The 23,288-nt window shown below is 39.0% G+C and overlaps 1 protein-coding gene across 2 annotated transcripts in view; it reads left to right on the top strand.

Annotated features, from left to right (window-relative positions):
• Positions 1-23,288, top strand: part of ABLIM2 (actin binding LIM protein family member 2) — a 146,590-nt gene that overhangs the window by 35,945 nt on the left and 87,357 nt on the right. For both annotated transcript variants that reach the window (XM_074904458.1, XM_074904457.1), the window contains exons 3-4: positions 4,430-4,573; positions 20,005-20,188. In XM_074904458.1, the coding sequence (XP_074760559.1) occupies positions 4,430-4,573; positions 20,005-20,188 (328 nt within the window). The remainder of the gene's footprint in view (positions 1-4,429; positions 4,574-20,004; positions 20,189-23,288) is intronic.

The raw sequence follows: 23,288 nt of genomic DNA on the forward strand, positions 1-23,288 counted from the left end.
ATTTTCCATCCCAGGCTCCAGAGTGGAGCATGACCAGAGGCTTGCTATTCTTCCCCTTTCTGCCACCTCTATCAGCTTGTCTTGTGCTGCTTCCAAAACACTCCTGTCTCGGCCAAATCTCGTCATCATCCCTGGCACCTCATCCTGGTCCCCGGTGCTGTTAAATCCTGCTCAGTATTGCAGTGCCGAAGGAGCTGTGCTTATTCAAAGGTGCTTTTTTGACCACATATTGTGGATTTTCATGGATACAGTTGTACCTATCACAACATCCATCTCGATCAGGCTTCAGCCTTTACTCCAAGTACTTCCCAAAACAAGGTGCTATGCTTTCTTTTTAACATTGAAAAACAATATATTGTATCCTCTCCTTTTTTCTTCCACCTTTATAAAAAGCTTAAAGATTTTGTCTGAAATTTTCCCTGAAGAAATGAGCTTGAGCACACCAAATGTGAATGTCTGTTTAGATGGTTGAAGTTCGACAAAGTTATCAGCACACTGAAAACACCACTTTATGTTGCTATAAGGTGTGTAATGCAGCTATAATAACAAGTGATACCACTGTCCCCTTTTCACCATACTTGCAGCAAGTGCTTATGTCTCAAGAAAGCAGTATAGAAGTAAATCTGAGGAATGTATCTTATTTGACATTTTTTAATGAACCATTGCTAATTCATCCAGAACTGCAGAGTTATGTACTGTGTACCCTGTTGGAGAGAGGCTGAGTGTTGACATCAGCGCTGTCATTGTCAGCGCTGAACATTTGGCAAGAATATTGGCAGAGAGGTCCCTAGCAGACAGGTCTTGCACACCAAAGTGCTGTGGAAAGTGTTTGGTAGTTCATTTCTTGGCAGTTTTTGTCCCTGTCAAAAAGTAAATGCAGTCAGGTCTTTTTAGGGTTTAAGTGGCAGTATCTCTGCTAGAGGAGAATGCAGTCTGGGAGAAAGGGAAGTTTGGAGAATCAGGTGTTCATTTGTATTTCTGTTGAGAATAAGATAAGGGGAAATTTCTAGTTTCATTAATATTAATTATAGAATTTCATTCTATAAATCAGGGTACAATATAAGCATTTAATTTTTAATGAGCTCTTTAGTTATGATCCGATGAGTAGCCTCAGATCATTACATTTCATCAGTAATCCACTATTTCACTCATTAGATATGTTAATTGTGTCTTCTGCTGCTTCAAAGACTGATTTTGATACATAAAGGCATAAAAGTAGAATGCTTCAAATTACTGTGTAAACCTATTTCCTTAAATATGATTGGAAACATAAAATGTTAAGTTCACTAGTATAGTTACTCAGAAATGTCAGCAATTGCAATTTCAACATAAAACACAATATATTTTAAAATATTGAAACAAACTAATATATCATTAATTACATCATTTTGTTGTGTTAGATGAAAGAACAAGTATTTAAAACTGTCTTCAGAAGCACAGTTTTATAATGAGCCCAAAGGCACTGTATTCCCACTGAGGTTTTGTGTGAAATACTGATTATCTTAGTTTTGAACTGAGGGAAAAGCAAAATAATTATTCATCTGTCTACCATGCATATTTTAAATATGATTTGTGTTACCTCAAGATTAATGGAAGAATTCCAAGAGAAATACTTTTAAATTTATTTTATAGCTGAGTTGGGTTTTTTTGAATTCTAAACCTTGACCCAGAGACCTGAAGAGAAGCAGATACGTGAAGTTGTTCTGCCCTGTAGCTATGGACACTGACCACCGCATGTATTGTGGAAAGCAAAACTTTGTTTTCTGCCACTTTGCAACAATTTTCAGTTTGCAACAGTTTTCACAATTCAAAAAATGTATTTCTGGCAATTTTCAGTTTTATGCTTCTATGCGATAAATCCATCATTGAACTCCCAGGTGTGAGAAAATAAACAGAAAAATGAAGTTTTCTCTGGAAATGTGACAATATTGTCAGTTTAGGGAAAGGAGGTATGTTTAGCGTGGAGGCTGCCTTCAGGTCCCTGCCCTGCCCATGGGACACACCACTGCACGAGATTGTGGCCATCTGCATGCCTCTGCGCTGGCCAGGCATTGATGCCTCTGGAGAGATGCTGTTCAGAAGGCCTCAGCCATGGGAAGAGCTAAACGTGAAAAAAAGGCAAATGTTTAATCGTTGCAATCAGAATTTTATATTTCAAATGTAACTTTTTACACCAAAATGTTCTGGGTGTGGTCAGCTCTTAAGTCAAGTCTTCCATGAATTAAATGTAAATCTCGTTAGTAATTCTGGAGGGAGCAAACTTTCTTCACCCATAGTTAGAAACTTTTAGCAGCTACTCTAAGTAACTCAGGAAAACACTCTGTTTTGGTTTCTTACAGGGTTGATTCTTTTTCAGGGTGGGTAGTTTGTTTTGGGCAGGTTACAATAAAGAGAAATTCTCATGTCAGAAGTTAAGTATTGCAAAGTTCAGAGTTCCCTCTGTTTTCTTTTGAAGAATCGGTCAGACCCTCATATTAGCTTGAACCACGTGTGCTGTTTGCTCTGTTGTAAATTTGGGCATCTGCCTTTCTCTAAGCTTCTAATTGCCTGTCATGCTGTGTTGTTTTTATTGGACATGTACTTAATTATAACCAGGGCTTCAGTAATAGCTCCAAAGTTCATATTGCCTTGAGCAGGACTTTTTTGACAATCCCAGAATGCATAATTCCAACAGACAAGGCAGCATGCTAATGGGTGGTGAATAATTCTATGGGCAGCTCAATCCCATGTATCTCCTTGGGAAAAAAAAAATAACCAACCAACCCCCTTATAAGAGTAGAAAGTGCCAGTTTGGGCAAAACTTGCAAAAACTCCCGTGGAAGACTGGGTGAAAGGCTCAACATCTTATTGAAATACTGACTCCTTAAAGCTGGTGGATGTGGAAAGACCTTTTAGGTATCATCACAAGGTGCCAGTGGTGGGGCTGAGGTGAGAATAAGAGCAGCGAGGTCGGATATTAAAGAACAAGAGCTGGATGACACTCACTTACTGATTTTGGTATTGTCTTGTTATCATATATGTTCATAGTGAGAGTACCATCACTGCCTCTTTTTATCATCCCTACGTATGGTGAAGGTATAGACACTGCTGTTGTTTTGTTGTTGTTCTTTTTAAATTAAATTCAATGTTGTGGCTTCCCCGCCCCCCCCTTTTTTTTTTTTTCCTTTAGAAGTCTTTTTTTTCTGAAATTACAACTCTGATATTACAGTAGGAATAGAAACTAAAGATCTTGGCTAGTCTGAGTTTAACTCAGCCTCTTACAAAGTTATTAACTGTTCTGCAGCAGTCTCATACAAAAAGTTACTACTTTTTTTTTTTTTTTTTTGAATGTTGATGAAAAAAAAGGATTACACAGCAGTGGCATTATCCTTTGACTAAACCCTGAAGGGAAACCACATCTGATTCCCATTTATACTTGGTGTATTGGCCTGTGAGATGTTTCTCCATCTTAGCTGGTTGGTTCATAAATTTATTTTGAAGCTAAATTTTAAAAAAATTCAATCACTTTGAAATAAGCAGTCAAACCTTAGAATAACCATGCCACATTACAGAAGAAGAATATAATTTGAAATGTTTGATGGATTTTTCTGTTGTTAGTTGTTCTTAACACAGAAAAAAAAGAGAAGTCTATTGACATATAGTTCAGCCCCTTTATAATTAACTGCCTTCATGTTTGCTCGCTAGGCTCTTAAGTACACTGCAATAAAAAACTGATGCAAGTACTATCTTACCTGTTCCACATAACACATTGGGATGCCAATTTATATTAACAGCCCAATAAATGCAATTTCTAATTTACATCACAAGGTGGCAGCAGATTTTTAATTCACTTAATGTTTTGCTAACCTAGATAAACCTAATTATTCTTACAAAATGACAGCAACCTTTGTTTAATGATCAGATGCACATGGTATTTACAGAGATGTCAATGTTTCAGAAGTATGAACTCAAAACATCCACAGAAGTGTATTTCTATCTTAAAATTACTTAAAATTAAGACAATTACCTTGAACTTTAAAGATCAGTAGCCCACAGTATAAAAGTTGCTAAATCCCATTAAAAGTATTTTGGGTAAAAACAATAGCTTTATCTATAGTCTTTGACTTCTTGAAGAGAAAATGTGACTAAGCATTTTTGAAATTCAGGTGGAGGCTTGCAAGACTTGATCATGTGGATTCTTTCCTCTATAAGCAATTCTGATTTATGTTTGAAATGTTTGCAGGCATGAGCTTCGACAGTTATGAAATGAGAAGCTTGGCTCAGCTCCCTTAGCAGATCTTTTATCCTGTGCTGGCCAATACCAGAAGTTAGAACTGTTTTATCTGCTTGTCCTGTTTTGTCCCAGATGTTAACTGTCATTATTTGTAGGTCTTGCAGAATATGCATCTGATGACCTTTAAAATGCTCTACCTTTTGTTTTTCCTTGCAGTTTCACAACCACAGGCTGTACACAGCCAACTGGAGAAGCCATCAAGTACTGCAATTCTCTGCAATAACTGTGGAAACCCATGCAAAGGAGAAGTTTTGAGAGTTCAGAACAAATATTTCCATATTAAGTGCTTTGTTTGCAAAGGTAAGTGTTTGTGACAGCTGTTCCTATGAGTAGGTTTTAGCACTGGGAATGTGATTTACTGGTCCTGGAAGCTTCACAGACATTCTACAATCCAATCCATGACTGAAAGGATTTGCTATAAACTCGATGACTCCTTATAAACATCCTTAGTCCTAAGAGTGGAATATGTTTTGAATGGATATAAACCTGTGGAGTTTACTACGGAGTTGGGACCTGAGTAAGAAGAGATCGAGAGAACTGGTAGTGAAGCAGGGTTAGGAGACAATTAACATTTACAAAGAAATGCAGCAGTTATCCCTCTCTCAGCTTTCTAATGCTTGCCATGGGGTGGGCCATGGCCATGTCTGTTCAGACTCTTGTGTTGGACTGTGATGTTTGGATTCCAGTGTTATCCTCTGTGCTTTCCCATTTTTTGGGGGGAACTACTTTGTTTGCTTTAGGTTGGTGCCTGATCTGGTATTGACACATTGTGGACGGCAGAAGGATGGTCAAAGAAATAGAGAATTCACCAATACACCACCCCTTCCTTCTGTAGATACTTGGTTGTTTGAAAGATTCTCAGGCTCTCAACATAAAAAGGAAACGGACTTTTTGGAGCAAGTCCAGAGGAGGCCACAAAGATGATCAGAGGGCTGGAACACCTCTCCTATGAGGACAGGCTGAGAGAGTTGGGGTTGTTCAGCCTGAAGAAGAGGATCCAGGGAGACCTTATTGTAGCCTTACAGTATCTAAAGGGGGCTGTAGGAAAGCCAGAGAGGGACTTTTTACGAGGGCATGTAGTGATAGGACAAGGGGTAATGGCTTTAAACTGAAAGAGAGTAGATTTAGATTAGATATAAGGAAGAAATTCTTCACTGTGAGGGTGGTGAGACAGTGGCCCAGGTTGCCCAGAGAAGCTGTGGCTGGCCCCCTCCCTGGCAGTGCTCAAGGCCAGGTTGGACGGGGCTTTGAGCAACCTGGGCTAGTGGAAGGTGTCCCTGCCCATAGCAGGGGGGTTGGAATGAGATAATTTTTAAGGTTCCTTCCAACCCAAACTGAAAGTTGCAAAAATCTAATTTTTTTTGAATGTACTAATGAGTAAATGTTAACTGATGTTTACTGGACAACCTGCTAACTTTATTATTAAGCAGTATTTCAAATTACATTTATTAATCCTTGTAGCACAGCTTAGAAACATGGCTCTGGTCCCAGCTGTGTTAATGTGACTATCTCCATTTCTCTTTAGAGGAAACTATCAGAAAAAACCCCGTCCTTATCTGTCAGCTACCCCAGTGTTTTTATAAATCCGATGGGACTGGATATATAGTATTCAATACCTGACTCAATCTTTAATGAGTTACATAGACAGGATTAAATGTTCAGCTCAATAATTGTGTTCTTTGCAAAATTACACAGCAAGAAAAATAAGCATAGCACAGTATCCTAAATAGCAAAAATAATTGTGCTCACCTCTTCAGAACCAGAATGGTATTTAAAGCAGAACACAGCTCATACATGTATCTTTCAAACTCTTTTAAAGCCACCTGTTCTTATGGCAAATTTTATTATCAAATTAGTGTTTCAGACCTAACTCGGGAGGAAAGCAGCTATTTTTGTTATTTAGGAGTCTTGTTTCCTGCTTGAAGTCTCATTAATATACTGTTATGTGCTTCATATAATTATCTGGAGGAAATGCAAGCCCCCTTTTATAGAGATCTGCTATGAGAAAACATTGACAAGTCCTATGGAAGGAACATGACACAACTATACATCCATGTTTTCATTTCATAGGGTATCTCCTTTTAGAGGTTGCCAGGTCACCTGCAAATGCAGCAAGCAGATTCTGAAACTATTCACTGATCACAAATTTAAGCAGTGTGGATGTTTTTTTTTTTCTCCCACCCCCATGCAGAAGACAATGATGAATGTATTGTAGAAGCTGCATTGCCCCTACCTCTCTGTAAGAGATAAGGAGTTTGTTTGCTTCAGGCAGTCCTTGGATTAAATGAGAAAAAAATCACTATGTTAACAAAGAAGAAGCAGAGTAGCATCTGTCAGCAACCCATCAGACTCTCAGCTGGCAGAGGAGATAGTGTCAGAGGTGTGTGGTTACACTGCTTCTTGGTGTCAGGGCTCTTGGAGTACTTACACTCCTCCTTAGTAATCATTTTGCTAAGTGCCTAGTTTGTGCACATGGTTGTGGGGTTTTTTTTCCTCATTATTTAAATGTCATAATTTCTTTTATCACTTTTCAAGGATTTCCATAAATTTGCTGGTATCCTTCTGGTATCTGTTTTTGTTTTGTTTCTGGGTTTTATTTGTTACTTAAGAAGCATAAGTTGCTTTCTAGTGTGGATTTACCGTGTTGCTACATGAGAAGAACTTAGGAACAGAACAGAGCACTGAACATACATTTCACTAGCTGTCATAAAGGGGGAAAAAAAACAGGTTAGACATATGTGAATTGGGTTTTTAATCATGCTCAAATCAGTGGATGAAAAAATACAGTTAATGTGTTAGTATTTAGCAAAAAAATGGTACTCAGTTCTCCTGGTCAGTTGACTGCTTACCTCCTTTCAGGCTTGGAGGAGAGGTTTCTGCCACCACCCCTTTTCTGAACCCCTTTTCTTGTCATGCTGTTGTGCATGGGCAGGGTGCTAATTCTGGGAATATATTTACCTTACAGTTGACTCCTCCCTGCAGTGCATTTATTTTGATGGTACTCCACGATGCAGCTTGCCCCTTCTCACCTCATCTGCCAAGGACAGCACCTTGAAAGAAGCTCTGTGTGTCCAGTGTACAGTGCAGCCTCAGGGTAGCCCCAGGACAAATAATCCCACGTGGGATCTGGCTGTGTTTCCCTGATAAGGTGCCTTCCTGATAGGTTGACTGCCTCTGTATTAATTCATCTCATAACTTTTGTTAGAAAACCTTAGGTACTTGTAAAACTGCAGAGGATTATGTCCCTTCTCATAGTATTTACAGATGTACAGTGATGAAGACCACAAACTGACAGAACCCATGAAGAAGAATGACAAATTAGTGTGTCTTGAGAGGGTGTCTGGAGGTATTTGACGTCTGTTTGAATGACGTGATCAGTGACACAGGATACTACACTGGAAGAAGTCACACTTACGTTTTTGAATATGTGAAATCGTTTATTTGGTAGTGTTGGTTAAATGATGAGGTTTCAGGAGGGCAGAGACTTCTTTTTTTTATGGTAGAAAGGTACATTTGCATATTGCCATAGAGCTGTCTGATTATTCCTATGGGGACTGTGAGTTTCAGAATGGTAACAGCAAGTATGTAGGTACCTTTTGTATTTGAATTAAATTGTATAACCAAGGAAAGTTAGTATAAAGGCACTCATTCCCATCCAGTCCTTCTTATGTTCCCCAGATAATGGTTGTAAACAATTCTAAGGAAAGCTTTAAAAATAGAACAGTTCTTTTTATTCAAGATTGAGATGCACATCCAGATTAAAAATATTAATAGCAGTACTGTGAACATCTGCTAGTTTTGCTCAGTATCAAAGTTTAATAGGATTTATGGAGGTAAATAGGCAGCATAAATAAGCGTTTTACCCCTATCTAGTTGTATGTATTATTTCTTGTTAATGTATACATGTAGTCTGCTAGTAAAAGGCTATAGGGAACATGCCATCTAGCCTCACTTCAGATTTTACTTTAAAATATCTCCCATTTTAACTGCATTTAATGAAAATGCAGTTATAAAAGAAGTAGATGCCTTTGAAATAATAAAGCAAACACTTCAAGGGCTTTGATTCCCGTGTTTGTGAATTCTTTTGGTATTTCTTAACTATATTGAAAACACCAAGGAAAAAGGCAAAAAGGTGATAAAATATTGATGACTCAGACTATCAAATTAAAACAAATTGTGTTGCCTAGTTCATTCTGTCAGGTCAGGACTGCTTCTCATACAGGGTATGATATTAAGCAAATACGTGGAGCTCAATTGCAACAGCGTAATTTAGTGACCCAGTACAGGCACAGACTAACGTAGAATTGTAGGTAGATGTAGGTGCTGCAGTTATATTATCCTGTGTAGCCTCTTTGGTCTTTCATAAAGATAGAAATTACCTTGTTTTAGGAGTGTTTGTCAAGCATTTCTTTTTCTGTGATGTGATAGCATCCTGGCACTTCCAAAGTAGCAGTATTCCATGTCAAATACAGTATTTGGGAAATTCTGGAAGTGCGAGTCGAAGCCCAATGTTTCCAGGTGATCTGGATAATTGAAATACTATAACTTTATATAAAATCAGAAAGTACACTTTACAGTTTTTTATGTAGTCACTCTAGCAGACCAAATAATGGACAATACATAATGCATTCGCAAATGTATTTGCATACAAAAATCTTGCAGCCTCCACCCTAATTAAATCGAAAAATCTGTGTAATCCTGCAAAAAAAATGCTCTTTGTACAAGATTATTAATACATGAGAAGAACCATAATTCATATCTTTGTCCTTTACTGGTTTGGTCTTAATGAAATGGAGTAAGCTTGCAGTCTGAGCCACAGACATGAAAAACATGACCATTGTACTATAGCAGCTTTGCTATGGATGTGTCTGTCCCGTTTTACCCCTAATCAAAATTCCTGGATTGCTGTCTTGTTATGGATTCAGTGCATGCAGTCTTCCACACTGGCACAGCTAGCAGTTTCATGTATACTTTTTCCCCATGAATTTCCATTTAATTCGTTTAATTAATCTGTTAGAACATATCACATCTTCATCTTAGGTTGGGTCAGTGCTTCTGATTCTTGTGGCATTACAGTGTCCTGGGAATTGTGAAGAAGCCTTGGGCTGGACATATCACTTCTGGACCATTTTTTCAGTAGAACATACAACACAACCCAGAGTTACAGCATTTGTTGTGAAGCCATATTAATGGGGAGGGCTAAGAGGAATATGTGGTGAAAGGTTAAAAACATCAAGTAACTTGATAATAGGAGTGATATGTTTGTTAGATCAAACGCATCTGCTAGGATATAAATATGTTAAAGCCTACGCTGAGTGATCTGAGGGACTTGCATTTGAACATAGCTACGGGGTTTCATGTTTCGGAGTGGGAGTCATTTACAGGAAGCTCAGTAGTTAGATTTCCGAGTCCCAGCTTGCGGCCAAGCAGTAGTGGTTGATGGCACGTGTGGCATCTTAGGCATTGGGGGTGGACGTAGGGGTTCTTGTTCATCAGGTGCTCTCAGCAGTGTGCCCATCGCTTCCCAAGTCTTTCAGGAGTCCGCAACCCCAGATCATATGTGCTTCTGATGCAGTGCTCATAGGTTCTAGCTTGGATAGTATGCTAGGTTTGGGGCTGACTTATCAATGTCACATGAGCTTAATATTTTATTTCACTGAAATAATGATGCTAATAATAATAATCATCACTTTTGCCTGTGCAAAAGTAATTTAAAGCAGTGGCCAATGGTTCTGTGTTGTGGTTTTGATATGTTTAAACTTTAAAAATAATTAATAATTAACTTTCTAAAAGCAACTCAATAATTAATGAATGAAAAAAATTTTTGGTCAGTTCGTGAACTCTCACAATTACAGAGTAATTGTTAACTTTTCTTTTGTTTTAATCACATTCTTGTTGCAACCTTTCTTTGTATTCGTAAAGAACTTTCTGCAGTCCCTCATGTCTTTGTCATATACCAATGAAATCAATACTTTAGCGAAAGTTTTATTTTGTAGTATATATTTAATCCCGAGTCTAATTTTTTTAAGAGTATCTTTCATGAATTTACATAATTAGTACAGTGTGATGATAAAAGGGACAAGGGAGGAATCATGGTTACAAGCACTGGTAAAAGAATATCTTCCTAACATTTCAATAAAGGTGAGCTAACTATCTACTACAGGAAGCCAAGCTTCTGTTATTTCTGGTTTCCAACTTGATTTATTTAATTTAAAGATACAGAGTTTCTGGGGTTTAGATTTTTAGGGCATAGTAAAGCTATACATACTTACTCTTGTTTTTATACCCCAAATATTACATAATACCCCTGCTTTATTTTCTTACTAATTATATTTTTCTTTAGTTTTTTAATTGCCTTGCTTTTCTCTTTATTTACATCCTTTGAGTCTAAAGACTGAGAAGTTATACTAGGAAGTTAAGTGCTCATTAAAAACATGGATAGGATTTTCAAAGAAGTAATTGCTGAAATTTCTGGGGGAGGATCCAAACTGCAGATACAGCCATGTGCAGAAGATGTTTGCATTGCAGGGGGCTGATTCCTAACTGGGGAGAGGTACCTGGGAGAGGTGCTTAACTGTGCTGGAAATGCTGAGGTAAATTTAAACAAAGACATCAAACAAATGGACAATAGTAAAACTTATCCTGGTTGAAATCAATGTAGAACCAGGACAAAACTGAGTGCATTTACAAATTATGCCTGATGTTCATTAAATAAAGTTTTGGGTGGCAGGCGGTAAAGGTCCTATTCGTATAAAGAAGAGCATACATAATTTCAGTCCACATTTGATAATGCTTTGCCTGTGAAGAGCCTGTAATTCTTTTGATTACTCAAAATCTCATTTTAGGGTAAGGTTTTTTCCCCCCTAAAAAAATGTCAGTGAAAGGATGCCTTTATGCAGGGGGACTTTCTGTCTGTATCATGTCTTTTCACATGGGGATACAGCAGGGATACAACCAGCATGCTGGAGTAATTACTGGGCTTTTTGATGCACTAAGGTGTTGTGAAGCCTGCGTGGAGACCCAGAGAGAGTTGTTGCATGAAATTCATCACTGCCACGGTGGTGTTATTCCACCTCCTGCTTTCTGCAACTCATTAACATGAGACCATCTGCCATATCTGGGCATAATCAGAGCAAGCACTTAATTTGCAAACCTGTAACTGGCACCCAAAGCGTCATTATGAAAAATCAGAAAATATTTAATGTTGTTACTTTATATGTGGTATGGTGTGTTTTTTTTTTTTTTAAAAAAAAAGCAAACAGTTTTAATTAGTCTGGCAAATGACAGCAGTATTTGATCATAAACATTTAAAATGCTGTTAGGTTGAAAATTGATTAAAGCACATTAATATCTTTAACATGCCTGTAGATTTTAAATAACTAGATTGATTCCTTAAAATAATAAATCAGTATAAACCAGTAAGCTCTCTCAGTTTTTCTGGGGGTTGTTTTGTTAGCTTGGAACAGGCTAACAGCACTGTGAGGATCTCTCTTACCCTTAACAGTATAGGACATCTTTTATACGGCAGTAACACTGTCTTTAGGCTATTGGGAAGTTCTGCTTTCCAGAAGGGAAATGGAAAATGAAAATGCACTTTCTGATGCAAAAATTACTAGATGTGTAGTTCCCGTAAATGATAGGAATCAAGTTACTTAGTGCACAAGAAACTCCACAGACTCCTTCATTTCAATTAGTACACCTGAACCATTAATGTTTTGTCAGTCTCATAAGAGCATTCTGAATCTCTAAGGGTTTTACTCTACTGAAGTGTGTACTCCACAAATTAATTTATGGGTATCATGGCCAGTCTAACCTGAGAGCTTGTGCAGATGTGCTGTATACTGTATCCTTTATAGCTTTATCAACGCTACACATGCGTGGTGATGTGTTGTAAGATGGATAAGATACAGCCCATAGTTCTCTGTCTTACCCATTCCAGAAAGTTGGTCTGGCTTTCCTCTGGCAGAGCTGTCTGCCTTCCTGCAGTTCCTGGTTGGGAGCTGAGGAAGGGCCCAGCAGGTCTGCCCCAGAGTTTTCTGGTGTTGCATACTCCTGTTTTTGTTTACCCTGGACTGTAATAAAATGTGGTGAGATTCCAGTCCTTGAGATTATAGCTGCTTTTTCAGATATTATAGCTAAAATGCTGCCAGTGACTGACAGGCTTGAGTGTTCTTGGTTTCACAGACATCTGCTTGGAAAGACTTAGATATAATCATTCCTGCCTAGGAAGAGTGATTGGATTATATGGATTAAATACTATTGCAAGGTTCCTTCTATCTTGGTAGTGCCTGACCTATAGACAGAAGTTTCAGATGTGAATTGTTCAAGAGGTCAAGCGAGATGATATTACCATGCAGACCTTACATGGTCAGCAAACTTCCAGCTGGGGAAGACTTCCCCAAAACCTTTGTGAAAATCTTAACCTGGACTCATCCACACCAGAGCATGCAACAGAAAGACTGTCACAGTGACAGTTATCTTCTGGAAACGGGCTTAGACTGCATCAAAGTAATTGCAGGTGAGTTTGAAGTTAAATTAAAGCTGTAGTGATGGAAGTTTGCCAGGTGGTTGCTATTGCTTCTCACAGGCATAGTGACCAGGAGAAATGTTCCAGACATAATCATGGGCTTTTGGAGAATGGGCTCCCAGACTGCATCAGCAGTGTATGAAGACATGCTGTTTAGCTGCCAAAAGAGAATTATGTTAACAGCACACTACGTGTCATAATTGAGATCTTAGTCAGCCACCAGTGTCCATCTCTGAGATGGAGGGAAATACTAGAAATGGACATAAAGCTGCAGTGCTGAGGAGGAAAACTTTTATTTAGCTCTGAGCATGCAGAGATCTTTTTCTTGCTTTCTCTGTAACAATGTTATGAATGGGTCTTTGTCCCTTCTTTTATTTTCAGGGTTTCTGCCTCTCTTCCCTGTGTTGGATTCACACTTGGTTGCTTACATCATTCAACAAAGGGAGAAAAAATTAAAAGACTTCATACATGCGGTTGCAGGTTGATAAACAAAACACTTAGCTGTCTGGCAGGCTGAAAGCAAAATGACACTGTTTGAATGGCAAGATGACCAGTGCATTTTACTGTTTCAACCTGCTGTAGTGTACGGCAGCACAGCGAGCATAGCATCCCCTGAGTCTTTCAGTACACAGCTGATTTTCAGGCCCAGCACACAGGCAAAAAATTAATCTACTTTCAGTAGGCTTATTTGCCAGCAAGGAAAATAGAGATGCATTTTATATTTGTACAGTGCAAATGGAGTACTGATGACATACAAGAGCAGGCTAGCAACGTGATTAAAGCGCATTAATTAATTGCTGTTGATGCTATTTATTTTTTGTAGGCTGTAGGCAATAAAGAATTATGAAGTTAGATTAATGGTGAAATCACATAGAATAATTGCGAGTGCTCCAGGTACTCTTACAGACACCAGGCTGGGGAAAAAAGTAGTCTGTTCCTAAGCAAGTAGAGGAACCGCAGATCTGTATGAGGTATTTGATGTCAGGTAACTGCAAATCATTATAATGATTGAAATTACTACACTGTCAGAGAAGCCATCCTGAGGTACCCCCCTCTGAAATGGTGTGGATATCTTCTATTTCAAGTCTGACAGCATGTCTAGGTACTGGCTTGCTGCCAAGTACCGTAAGAGGAGACAAACACTTATTCATTACTTTCAAATAACTCCTACAGCTCATAACTGTTCAGGGTAGGGCATTGGCTTGGTATGCAGGGTGATATCAAGACAAACAGCAGAGGTAGTATTAGTCTCTTCATTATCATAAGTGCTATGTTTGCAGTGCTTTTCTTGTTTCACTAGGATGAGTGTCAATAATGGTTGGAAACTGTTTCTAGGTTTTAAATAAGCCTACCTCCAGATACTCATTTTGGATGACAAGTGTTGGGTAGGAGTGGATCTGTGGCATAACACTGGTTTCCTATCCTAGAAGAGTAAGATCTGGTAGTTGCCTTCGAACATGCTCCCTAGACTTCCTACAGCTTTCCTTTCCCTGATTTCTTGTCTCTGCAGGTGTGCAGGATCATCTCAGCTGGGCAGTGTCTCTGTCCATGTAAGCAGCAGGCAAGGGGCACATCATCTCACCCAAGGGATGGCTGATAGGTCTGTTTTCAGAGCTACTCTTCTCAGCTTTAAAATGGGAGTATTTTAATATCCAAGCCAGTATTTAACTGGAATCCCTGTGTTCTCCTCTAGTCAGCTGGGTGTCACTTTAAATCATATCACATGACTTGAAGAGTGCAGGAGAACACAAGGGGTAGTGACTCAGGTTGTGGCTGGTGGAGCATAGCTGGTGGTGGAGTGATGTGTGAAGATCATGGGAGGAGTATTTGACTTGTGGGAAAGCAGTGACTTCCCCCATCCTGCAGTCAGTGGGAAAGAGGGAGAGTATAAACAAGACTCCTCCTGTGCTCCAGATTCACTTATGAGCTAGATTTGTCTTCATTCATGAATAAAGACTTTGCCGAGTGTAGCACCTCTGTGAACTGTCATGTATGTGGTCTCTGTTATGGGCATGTGCCAAAACAAGATGGAAAGAAAGGGCCAAAAGCCCACCCTGCTCAGTTTTCTGTGCCAGAAAAATTAATGCATCTTTCTTAGGAGTTTTGCTTCTGGCTAATCAGTTTGGAGGGAACTCTAGAAGAAATAAAGACCACTGACACAAATTGAGAATAAGGGGCCAAATGTGGCATCAAAGTTTGACACAAATGATTTTTGAAACCTCTTAGAATGCTAAAACACTGAAAACCTGTATCAAAAGGGGTATCACTGATACAAATAAAAACTTGTGTGATGGCTATGCCTGTTTGAAATCTTTTCATCCCAGCTTTTTTCTCTGAAGAGTTGTTTACAATGTACCTAACATTTTTGCGTGAAAAGCCTGTTTTCATTTAAAAGCTACAACAGAAAACATATTTTTCTTTAATATGGCAAATGTAAGATTGCTTCAGCTAAAAATCTTTACAAGTTATGTTTTTAGTGACATAAAAGTGGCTGGCTTTATAAAAGAAATATTCAAGAAAATTACAATCCTCTGCCATAAAAATGTTCTTGCACTGAACTGAATCAGTGGTCATAGTGACGTGCATCAGGAGATTTAATAGCCTTGCTGAACGGAAGAGGTTATCAAATCTCTGAAGAAGAATAAGCATGTCGGGCACTAGTCTCAATTCAGTTTGTTACGCATCTAATTGGTTCCAAATAAATGTATACTATAAACTGTTTATATGTCAGTTTATTTCTACTACTGTATTATGCAGGAAGTAGTACTGTCCATGAAAAAGAGCTTCTTTCCTTATTTCCCATGCATTTTGTGCTGTAACCAGAGAATTCAAGTACTTGAAATTCCATGCAGTATTGGGGAACAGTTGAACAAAACTGTTCAGGTATTTGTTATATTGTAATGTTTACTGAGTACTGATTTTATGGAGGATGACAGATGCATCTACTTAACTAAGCAGAAGCACTGTGATTTAGAATGTTGATATTTATATTTTATGGATGGGATTGGGTTTAAGGTACCCAAACCCTAAGAAATTTTAGAAGATTTTTTTTTTCTAATTTCATCCAAGCTTGTGTCACATTTGATGCTTTTAATTGTTCTATGATATCTCTTTCAATATCCTTTAAAAGATAGTCTGTTTGGGCTGATGTTTTAACGATATCTCTTAATCCCTTTTAAATATTGCTCAGACTTCATTCCAAAGCTATAGAGATCTAAGGCCTTTTTTTCCATCTTTTTTCATTCTTAATGGGATACTGTTCCACAACCTCTTTCCTGTAATGTTAAAACCATTTTTATTAATTTGCAGCCTCCCTTTATTCATAGCCAGGGTTTGTTCTTGTGACAGCATTCTCAGTGTATTTAAATAGCTCTTCATCTTTTCCTTAATTTGCTCTGTTTAAACTTCAGAAGTATGTTGAGATATTAGTTGTTTCCTAAGGTTGGTTTTTTTTGTTAGGCTAAAGAAGCCAAGTTCTACTTGTCTCTTAACACAGGCTTTTGTTCTGTAGGTCATCACGATAGCCCTGCTCTGCTGTGAATCAGTCTTTTATGGAAATAACTGAGCAAGTTATACCCTGTGCGCTAGATGAGGGCTCACAAGGTTTACTGTCTTTAGTATTAGCTAGCTCTGTGGGACCTGTTTGGCCCAGTGCATCCTTTCTTGTTACTTCAAAACATTAATGACTTGTGGTTTTCCCATGATTGTTGATGCTTGCAGGTCTTTATCTCCTTGTGCCACTCAGAAGGGAATTTTTTGTTGCTTCTGTCTGAATGGAAGATGTTTCACCCTGTACATTTAAAGTAAATCCCTTTTCCATGTCTCAAGGTATCCAACTCCCCTTCTATCCAAATCTCTGTCTGCACTGATAGTGCCTGTGCGCTCTTGGTCATTGTCACAGTTCATTGCCATGGGTCTGCTTTGTTGTGGAAAGATCATTATTCCTATTGGTGTTTCCGTTAGTCATTAATCAGCTGTACTAATAGGCTTTCTTGGGACTGTGCTTCCCCTTTCTTCTCAAACCACTGTCATCTGACCCCTGGCCAATTCCATTAATTACAATTGTAACCTGTTAATATTTTCTATCCTCTCGCTCTAGAGCTACAGGTTGGTGAGATTTGCAACACTTTGTTTCTCTAGAAAGTCACTTATCTTGAAATAGCTCTTTCTAGGAATGAAATAATTGACTCTGTATTGTGGAGCAAGTATGTTGGTAAGTTATTTTTCCTTCTCATGGGCTGCTTTATTTCTTGCATTTCTTGTATGAATGTCACTGCAGTGTGGTGTGCAGCGAAAGCCGCTAGAAGAACCCATCACTTTGGCACGCAGTTCACTTGCAGTGTACTTGGTATGACTGTCAGGCTGTTTAATATAATTGGAAGGTACAGTAACAGGTGTTAGAACAACTTAGGTAGCAAACAATTCTTAATCTCCATTCTGCTGTTCAGATGAACACGGAGCAATTTGTGTTCCTCCTTACTGAATTCAGGCACTCTTTGTGTACAGGGAGGCTGAAGTGACAGCAGTGCAGAAGGGGGCCTGATCAGAGGATGCTGAACTCAGCCTCTATTTTGCAGTCCAAATATCTTGGTTTTCTGTCTCTCTTTGGGTGAACGGTTTCACTGCAGGGTTTCCTGAGAAGCCAGAATTAAATGCATTGGTGCAAACTGCTTTGGAGTAATACACAACAAGCCATAGTAATTGTAACCTTGGTGGCAGCAGAGAGAAAGGCAAATACCTTCAAGGAGACAGTGTTATCAAATGCCAGTGGCAGGGCTGTTGCCAACCCCATCTGCCCCAAACCTCGCACGGGGGCCCTGTTAGCAGCAGTGAGACAGGGGCTGCCTGGCCTCCCTTAAGGACTCATGTCAGCCGTAGAAACATACAGGTTTGCTCATGCTTACCACTCAATTTAGCAGGTGAGTGGTAGCAAGAGTACATGGCAGAGCAGTGGCAGATAATTTGTGGATACACTATTGACTCCTCATCTTTCTCTTGTTATGAAGCCCAGCTCCAAGTCCCTCTTGGATGGCACAGACCAAAATGTGTAGGTCAGTGCCTGCCCTGTAGCTCGAAGTGGTTCTTGGTGGCTTTGTTCAGGTGCACTGCAATAAGATGTTCCACTACTGGCATAAAGAAATACTCTAGGGACATAACCCCTCCCTGCTTACTTTCAGAAATCCAGTTATGTCCTTTAACTTTTTTCTCTTATGATCCACTCTACAAGTTTAAATACTGTATGATACAATTTAGAACTGCTCTATTGCCTCATTTTTTCAGCTCAGCATGCTGTTCAGCATCATCTTAAATCCATAGTTGATTTGTGCTTCTGTCACACCAGTATGTACCTAGATGAAATATATAGACTGAAAGAAACTCATAATATTCAGCAAATCATGCCATATTTTTGGAACGTATGTACAAAAAGCATGTCCTTAGTAAAAATTAGAGCAAGGGTGTAAAGAAAAAGTATTCAAGTGCATGTATTAAGCCTGTGAGATAAACTACATGAACAATGTATTGCAAGATAAGTCATGTAATCCATAGTTGTTGTCCATGACAAATGCAATATAATTGAAATTATTTTACCTTATAAGAAAAATTAATAACCCATGGTTCTTCAGTTCTTGGTCATATACTAATACAGTTTCAGAATGACTATTGTTTTCCATCACTTAGTGGTTGGGACCATCTCCAGGGAGAAAGATCAGGATTTATATGCCCGCTCAGTGTTTAAACAGGGCCTTAAGCCCAACCCTCCTGTATTGTGGTCTCTACTAAGAGAGATGGTATAAAAAGGGCGAGCGATTGGATGTGGTTTTGAATGAATCCTCAGGATCCTGGCTTTCTTGGGGTTTCTGTGCTGTGACGATGCGTTATTTTGTGCCTTGAGCATGCCTGCGGGACTCATTTGTCATAGTTTAGATGCAAGGCGACTGATTCTGACATTGCAGACAGGCTTTGGTGTGAGTTGGGAGAGGCTTTACATTTGAAAACAAAAGTGCCTGTGGACTCTCAGGTACCTAAGGAGATATCTCAGTCTTGAACTTAAATGTTGAGGTACCTCTGCTATTTTGGGATCAAAGCAATCTCTGCAGTGTTTTGTACATGGAATCCAGGTTTGTTAAGCAATGTTCCCATTGTTCTGTGTGTCGCATGTGAGTACCGATACTGCTGTGGTTGTCTGCTCAGCCTTATTTGTCTGTAAGACGATTTGCTGCCCTTAACATGCACACCTCCAGGAGCAGAAGTACATAGTAACAAGTATGATGCTGTCACTTAAAGTAGCAACCAGCACAGCAGCAGAATCACCATTTTGAATTCCATTTCTCCTTATAAATCAATTCAAGTCCGTTTTCAAAGATCCTGATCAATATGAATCACGATCATCTTCTGTATCTCAGTCTACTTCTGTGTGACTTCAGCCAGTCTGTTGTATCTCTCCTTTCTGATCTTACATGTTCACAAAATGCCAGCCTAGCTCCATCCTGGTGAAATGGAGAAAGCCCCTGAAAAGTCTCGCAAGGCTTTGGTTAATCAACTTTAACCCTTCGCTACAGATTTAGCTTTAAAAATATAAATTGACAGATAGGATTAAAAACTCTACTTTTGCCAGGAACAGATGGTTGATTGGTGAACAGATTCATGCTTGGTGAGTGATGTTTATCAGGTAAACATAAGATCTGATTTTAAAAAAGGTTCTTGTACATTTGTGGAAGTTTACAGCAGTTGCCATGCACATAAAACCCCATGTTTAGAGGGAGCAATATTTGAACTACTTTTGTGTCCAAGAGGAATATCAGACAATTGTAATCTCTCAGAGATGTTTCTTTGTAACATTGATGCTTTAGATTTTGAGGCTTTATATCCTTTCTGCATTTCCTTTAACCTATTAAATATTATGGATGTTGTATATAGTAGCGCTGAACTCAACTCCTAAAGACTTAACTCTGTACTAGCACTGAGGTTAATATTTTTACGTGGAATAAATCTAAACTGCTAGTGTACAAAATACATCATTGATGTAATTGCTATAAAAGTAGTTTTTCAGATGCACAACTGCTCTGTGATCATAAGCTCATATATTGAAGTGCTTAAATACTCCACCAGGAACCATACTGACCGTTGGTGAAAAATCAGCATCATCTGAGAGAGCAAGCTTTGCTTTTCCAGCCTTCTGAGTTTGCTTTTTCTCTTTCTGCAGCTTGTGGATGTGACCTGGCTCAAGGAGGATTTTTTGTGAGACAGGGAGACTACATCTGTACTTTGGACTACCAGAGACTCTATGGCACACGGTGCTTCAGTTGTGATGAATTCATTGAGGGAGAAGTGGTCTCAGCACTGGGTAAAACCTATCACCCAGACTGTTTTGTGTGTGCTGTCTGCAGGTATGTTTTCTACATGAAGTTGTGTTTCATTTAAAAATGAGATATTTAAAGACCAATTCCAGGCTTCAAACTTCTAGCCTGTAGATGGGGAAAAAAATAGTTGTTTTCTATTATCCACTCCTTAAAAATTAGCAGACTTTGGAAAAAAATAAAGCAAATTCTGAGTTGCCATTTTTTGTTGCGGCTTTTTCTTTCAAATACTTTTTCTAGTTTATGGTATCTTACGTATGAGGTTTTCAAAGTACTTGAGAAACTGCCACTGCCTCTACTGTCAGACCTTTTACCCCAAATGTTGCTTTATTTCTCTGATGTCTGCTATTTTGTCTTCTGTTGACTGAAGTTACAAAGGGTAGAAATGCCAGTGGCTGAGTCTTTGGCAAGCTGAATAGGTTCAGTTATTAATAGATTTGAACTGAAGTTTCACAGTGCTGCTTCCCAGAAACTCCCATAGTCATTTAAAGTAGGACAGAAAGGTCCTGGACGCACAGACATGTATGTGTTGGATTTTACTGAGGATCTCCAGCAGCCATGGAGGTGACAAGTGATACAACACACAAGATTCTCCCCCACTACAGCCCAGTGTGTTTGGTGGAATAATTTCCCACATGGGTATACGTGATGTTGCGACCCGGTGTTGTTGCGGATGTTTGCAGATTCTGCCTCTGTCTGTTTGACCCGCATCTTAATCCTTTTCTGTGGAAAGAACACAAACAAAACTGTTGAAGACTTTAGAAAGCAACTTATAAGTCCACCAGACCTTCAGGAAATGCACTGTTATAGCAGTTTGGAGCACATGGAAATGCTGTAATAGTTGCTCTGGGTAAACTTCAGCCTTCAGCAGTACAAGAACAGTAATCCCATGTTCAAAGGGAAGCACAATGGGGCACTGATGCACCACATTGTAGGTGCTGTATGTGCTGGTGCCTCATTCAGGTGCCTGTGCAGACCAAAACCAGCGTGTCTGTGATGTGGCGGCTGTCTGCCAGCCGAATCTGCCCAGCTCATTGGGCTACTGAGCTCAGATGTCCTCCCACGCTGATGCAGAAGCAGGACTTCAAATTCCAGAACAGCCATGGTTCATGGCAGGATCTCGAATTAACATATCAAGTGCAGGAAATATTAAATAGCCATATTAAGGGGAAGACTCTGAGACTGACAAGCCTTTATTACACTAAATTCTGTCTGTTCCAAGTTTTGCTGTGTTTAATAGGAGATATTTTCCTTTTGGATACTTTAAACAAACATGAAGAGTGAAGGACATAAAAGCCTAAAATATTTTTTTTTTTCTTTTAATAGGAGGAGAAATTATTTAGTTGGGTAATCGGGGATCTCCAGAGTTAACTGCTGGCTGCACATGCTCTTGGCCTGCAGCCTGTCAGTATTACAGCTTTTCTGCTAATTCTTGGTACCTTTCTTCTTAGTACTATTACCTTCTGTAAAGTGAGGTGGTACTTCATTTAAAAGAAGGAGAAAAACTGGTTGACTCCATTTACCTGCTAAATGTGCTTGTATCCTGAGCCACGCCATTAGGGTTTAGCGTTCAGGCATAAATTATTTACCTGTGTGTTACTGTATTTAGCAGCTTGGTACATAACTTAGGTTTCAGTCAGGCCATTGGATATACTGATCACCTGCTGTATTTAGTCAGTCTTCTAGCTGATAATTTGGAGTTTGGTGGTACAACTTATTTGGTCTTGCTGGAAATTCAGAATAATCATGACTAAGCTATTTATTCTTAAGTACCTAGATATTCGGGTGAGCTGAATTGCAATACGGTGAAAATACTCACTAGAACGCTACAAATACCATGTGTAGTGAAGACATGCTAAAGCTTTTAAAAATGAAGTTCCTGATAAAATGGTATTTCATATAAAAAAAATGTCTGAGATGTTCCTTAACCTTCTGTATAGCTAAATAGTTGGGTTGAAAGCTGTTTCACTGATTAAGTTTTTAATTGCTGCTATGTAAAACTTCGGTAGGAAGATCTGGATCTGCTTCCATTGCTTTGCTTAGAAGGACACACAAATTTATGTGGTGCTTGTCAGAGCCAACTAATGCCCTGCTGACTAGCAGGATTCAATTAGTGTCTCTCAGGGGGGTTATAACACTGAATTTGGTGCAGAGCAACAGAACAACCTATCATCTGTTTACAGCAAAAAAAAATTGACCAGGTCTTCAGCTGCTTTAAATCAGCATTGCTTCAATTACCCATGTCTTTGCAAGTGAGACATAATTTATGGTTTTTATGGGAAAGAGTGTCCTATCTAAACATCATCAGCATTTATTTTATTGAGTGATATTCTTAGTAAAAATAAGGTGGGTAGACTGTAAATGCATGTGGTTTAACAACAAACAAGAACTTTTTTCTTTTGTTTTAAAAAAATATATTAAAAGACAAAAAAATAGAACCATTTGATTTGAGGTATAGGACTCTAAATCACTCTACCTTGGCATTTTCTTTGGTGGGAAACAAGGAGTACCGTTTGTGTCCTCATTTCTCACAAATGGGCAGAAACCTTAAATAATGGGCCAAAATCATGCTGTCTGAGGCAGTTGGCTGGTCACACAACCTGCATCTGACCTATACTTTAATGTGGGTGCTTTAGAAATCTGATTTCTAGAATGGTGTGAGCTTGAGAGGAGATGATGGACTGACAGTGGGGCTGATCCTGCTCTAATGGAAACCAAGCAAGGCTCTTACCAACTTCAGCATGGAAAACATTGGCAGCAGAAGGCACTCTGCACTCATGGCATGGGTGTCCGGAGTGGTGCAGGATCAGTAAGTGCTTTAAATGAGCACTTTTATAACCTCTATTTCTGTAGCTCTGAAGTATCACTTTTAAACTGTTCCTGTGTTGTGACTGTGACTAGTTTGCTATTCAACTCCTTTTTTTTCTTATTTTCGGAGGAGATAAAATTTGAATAGAAACTGGTGGGAAGTGTATATTGCTTCAGATGGTAAAATCAGTGAGAAGAATCGCATGTGTGCATACTGCTAGCTGGAGCAGTGAGAAAAAGCCAGTAACACAAGCCTGTTCGTTTTCCAGAGCTCCTGGTATTACTGCTTTTGAATGCCACGTGACTGGCTGTCTCAGAAATG

Source organism: Athene noctua, chromosome 4 (genome assembly GCF_965140245.1).
Source record: "Athene noctua chromosome 4, bAthNoc1.hap1.1, whole genome shotgun sequence".
Classification (NCBI taxonomy): Eukaryota; Metazoa; Chordata; class Aves; order Strigiformes; family Strigidae; genus Athene; species Athene noctua.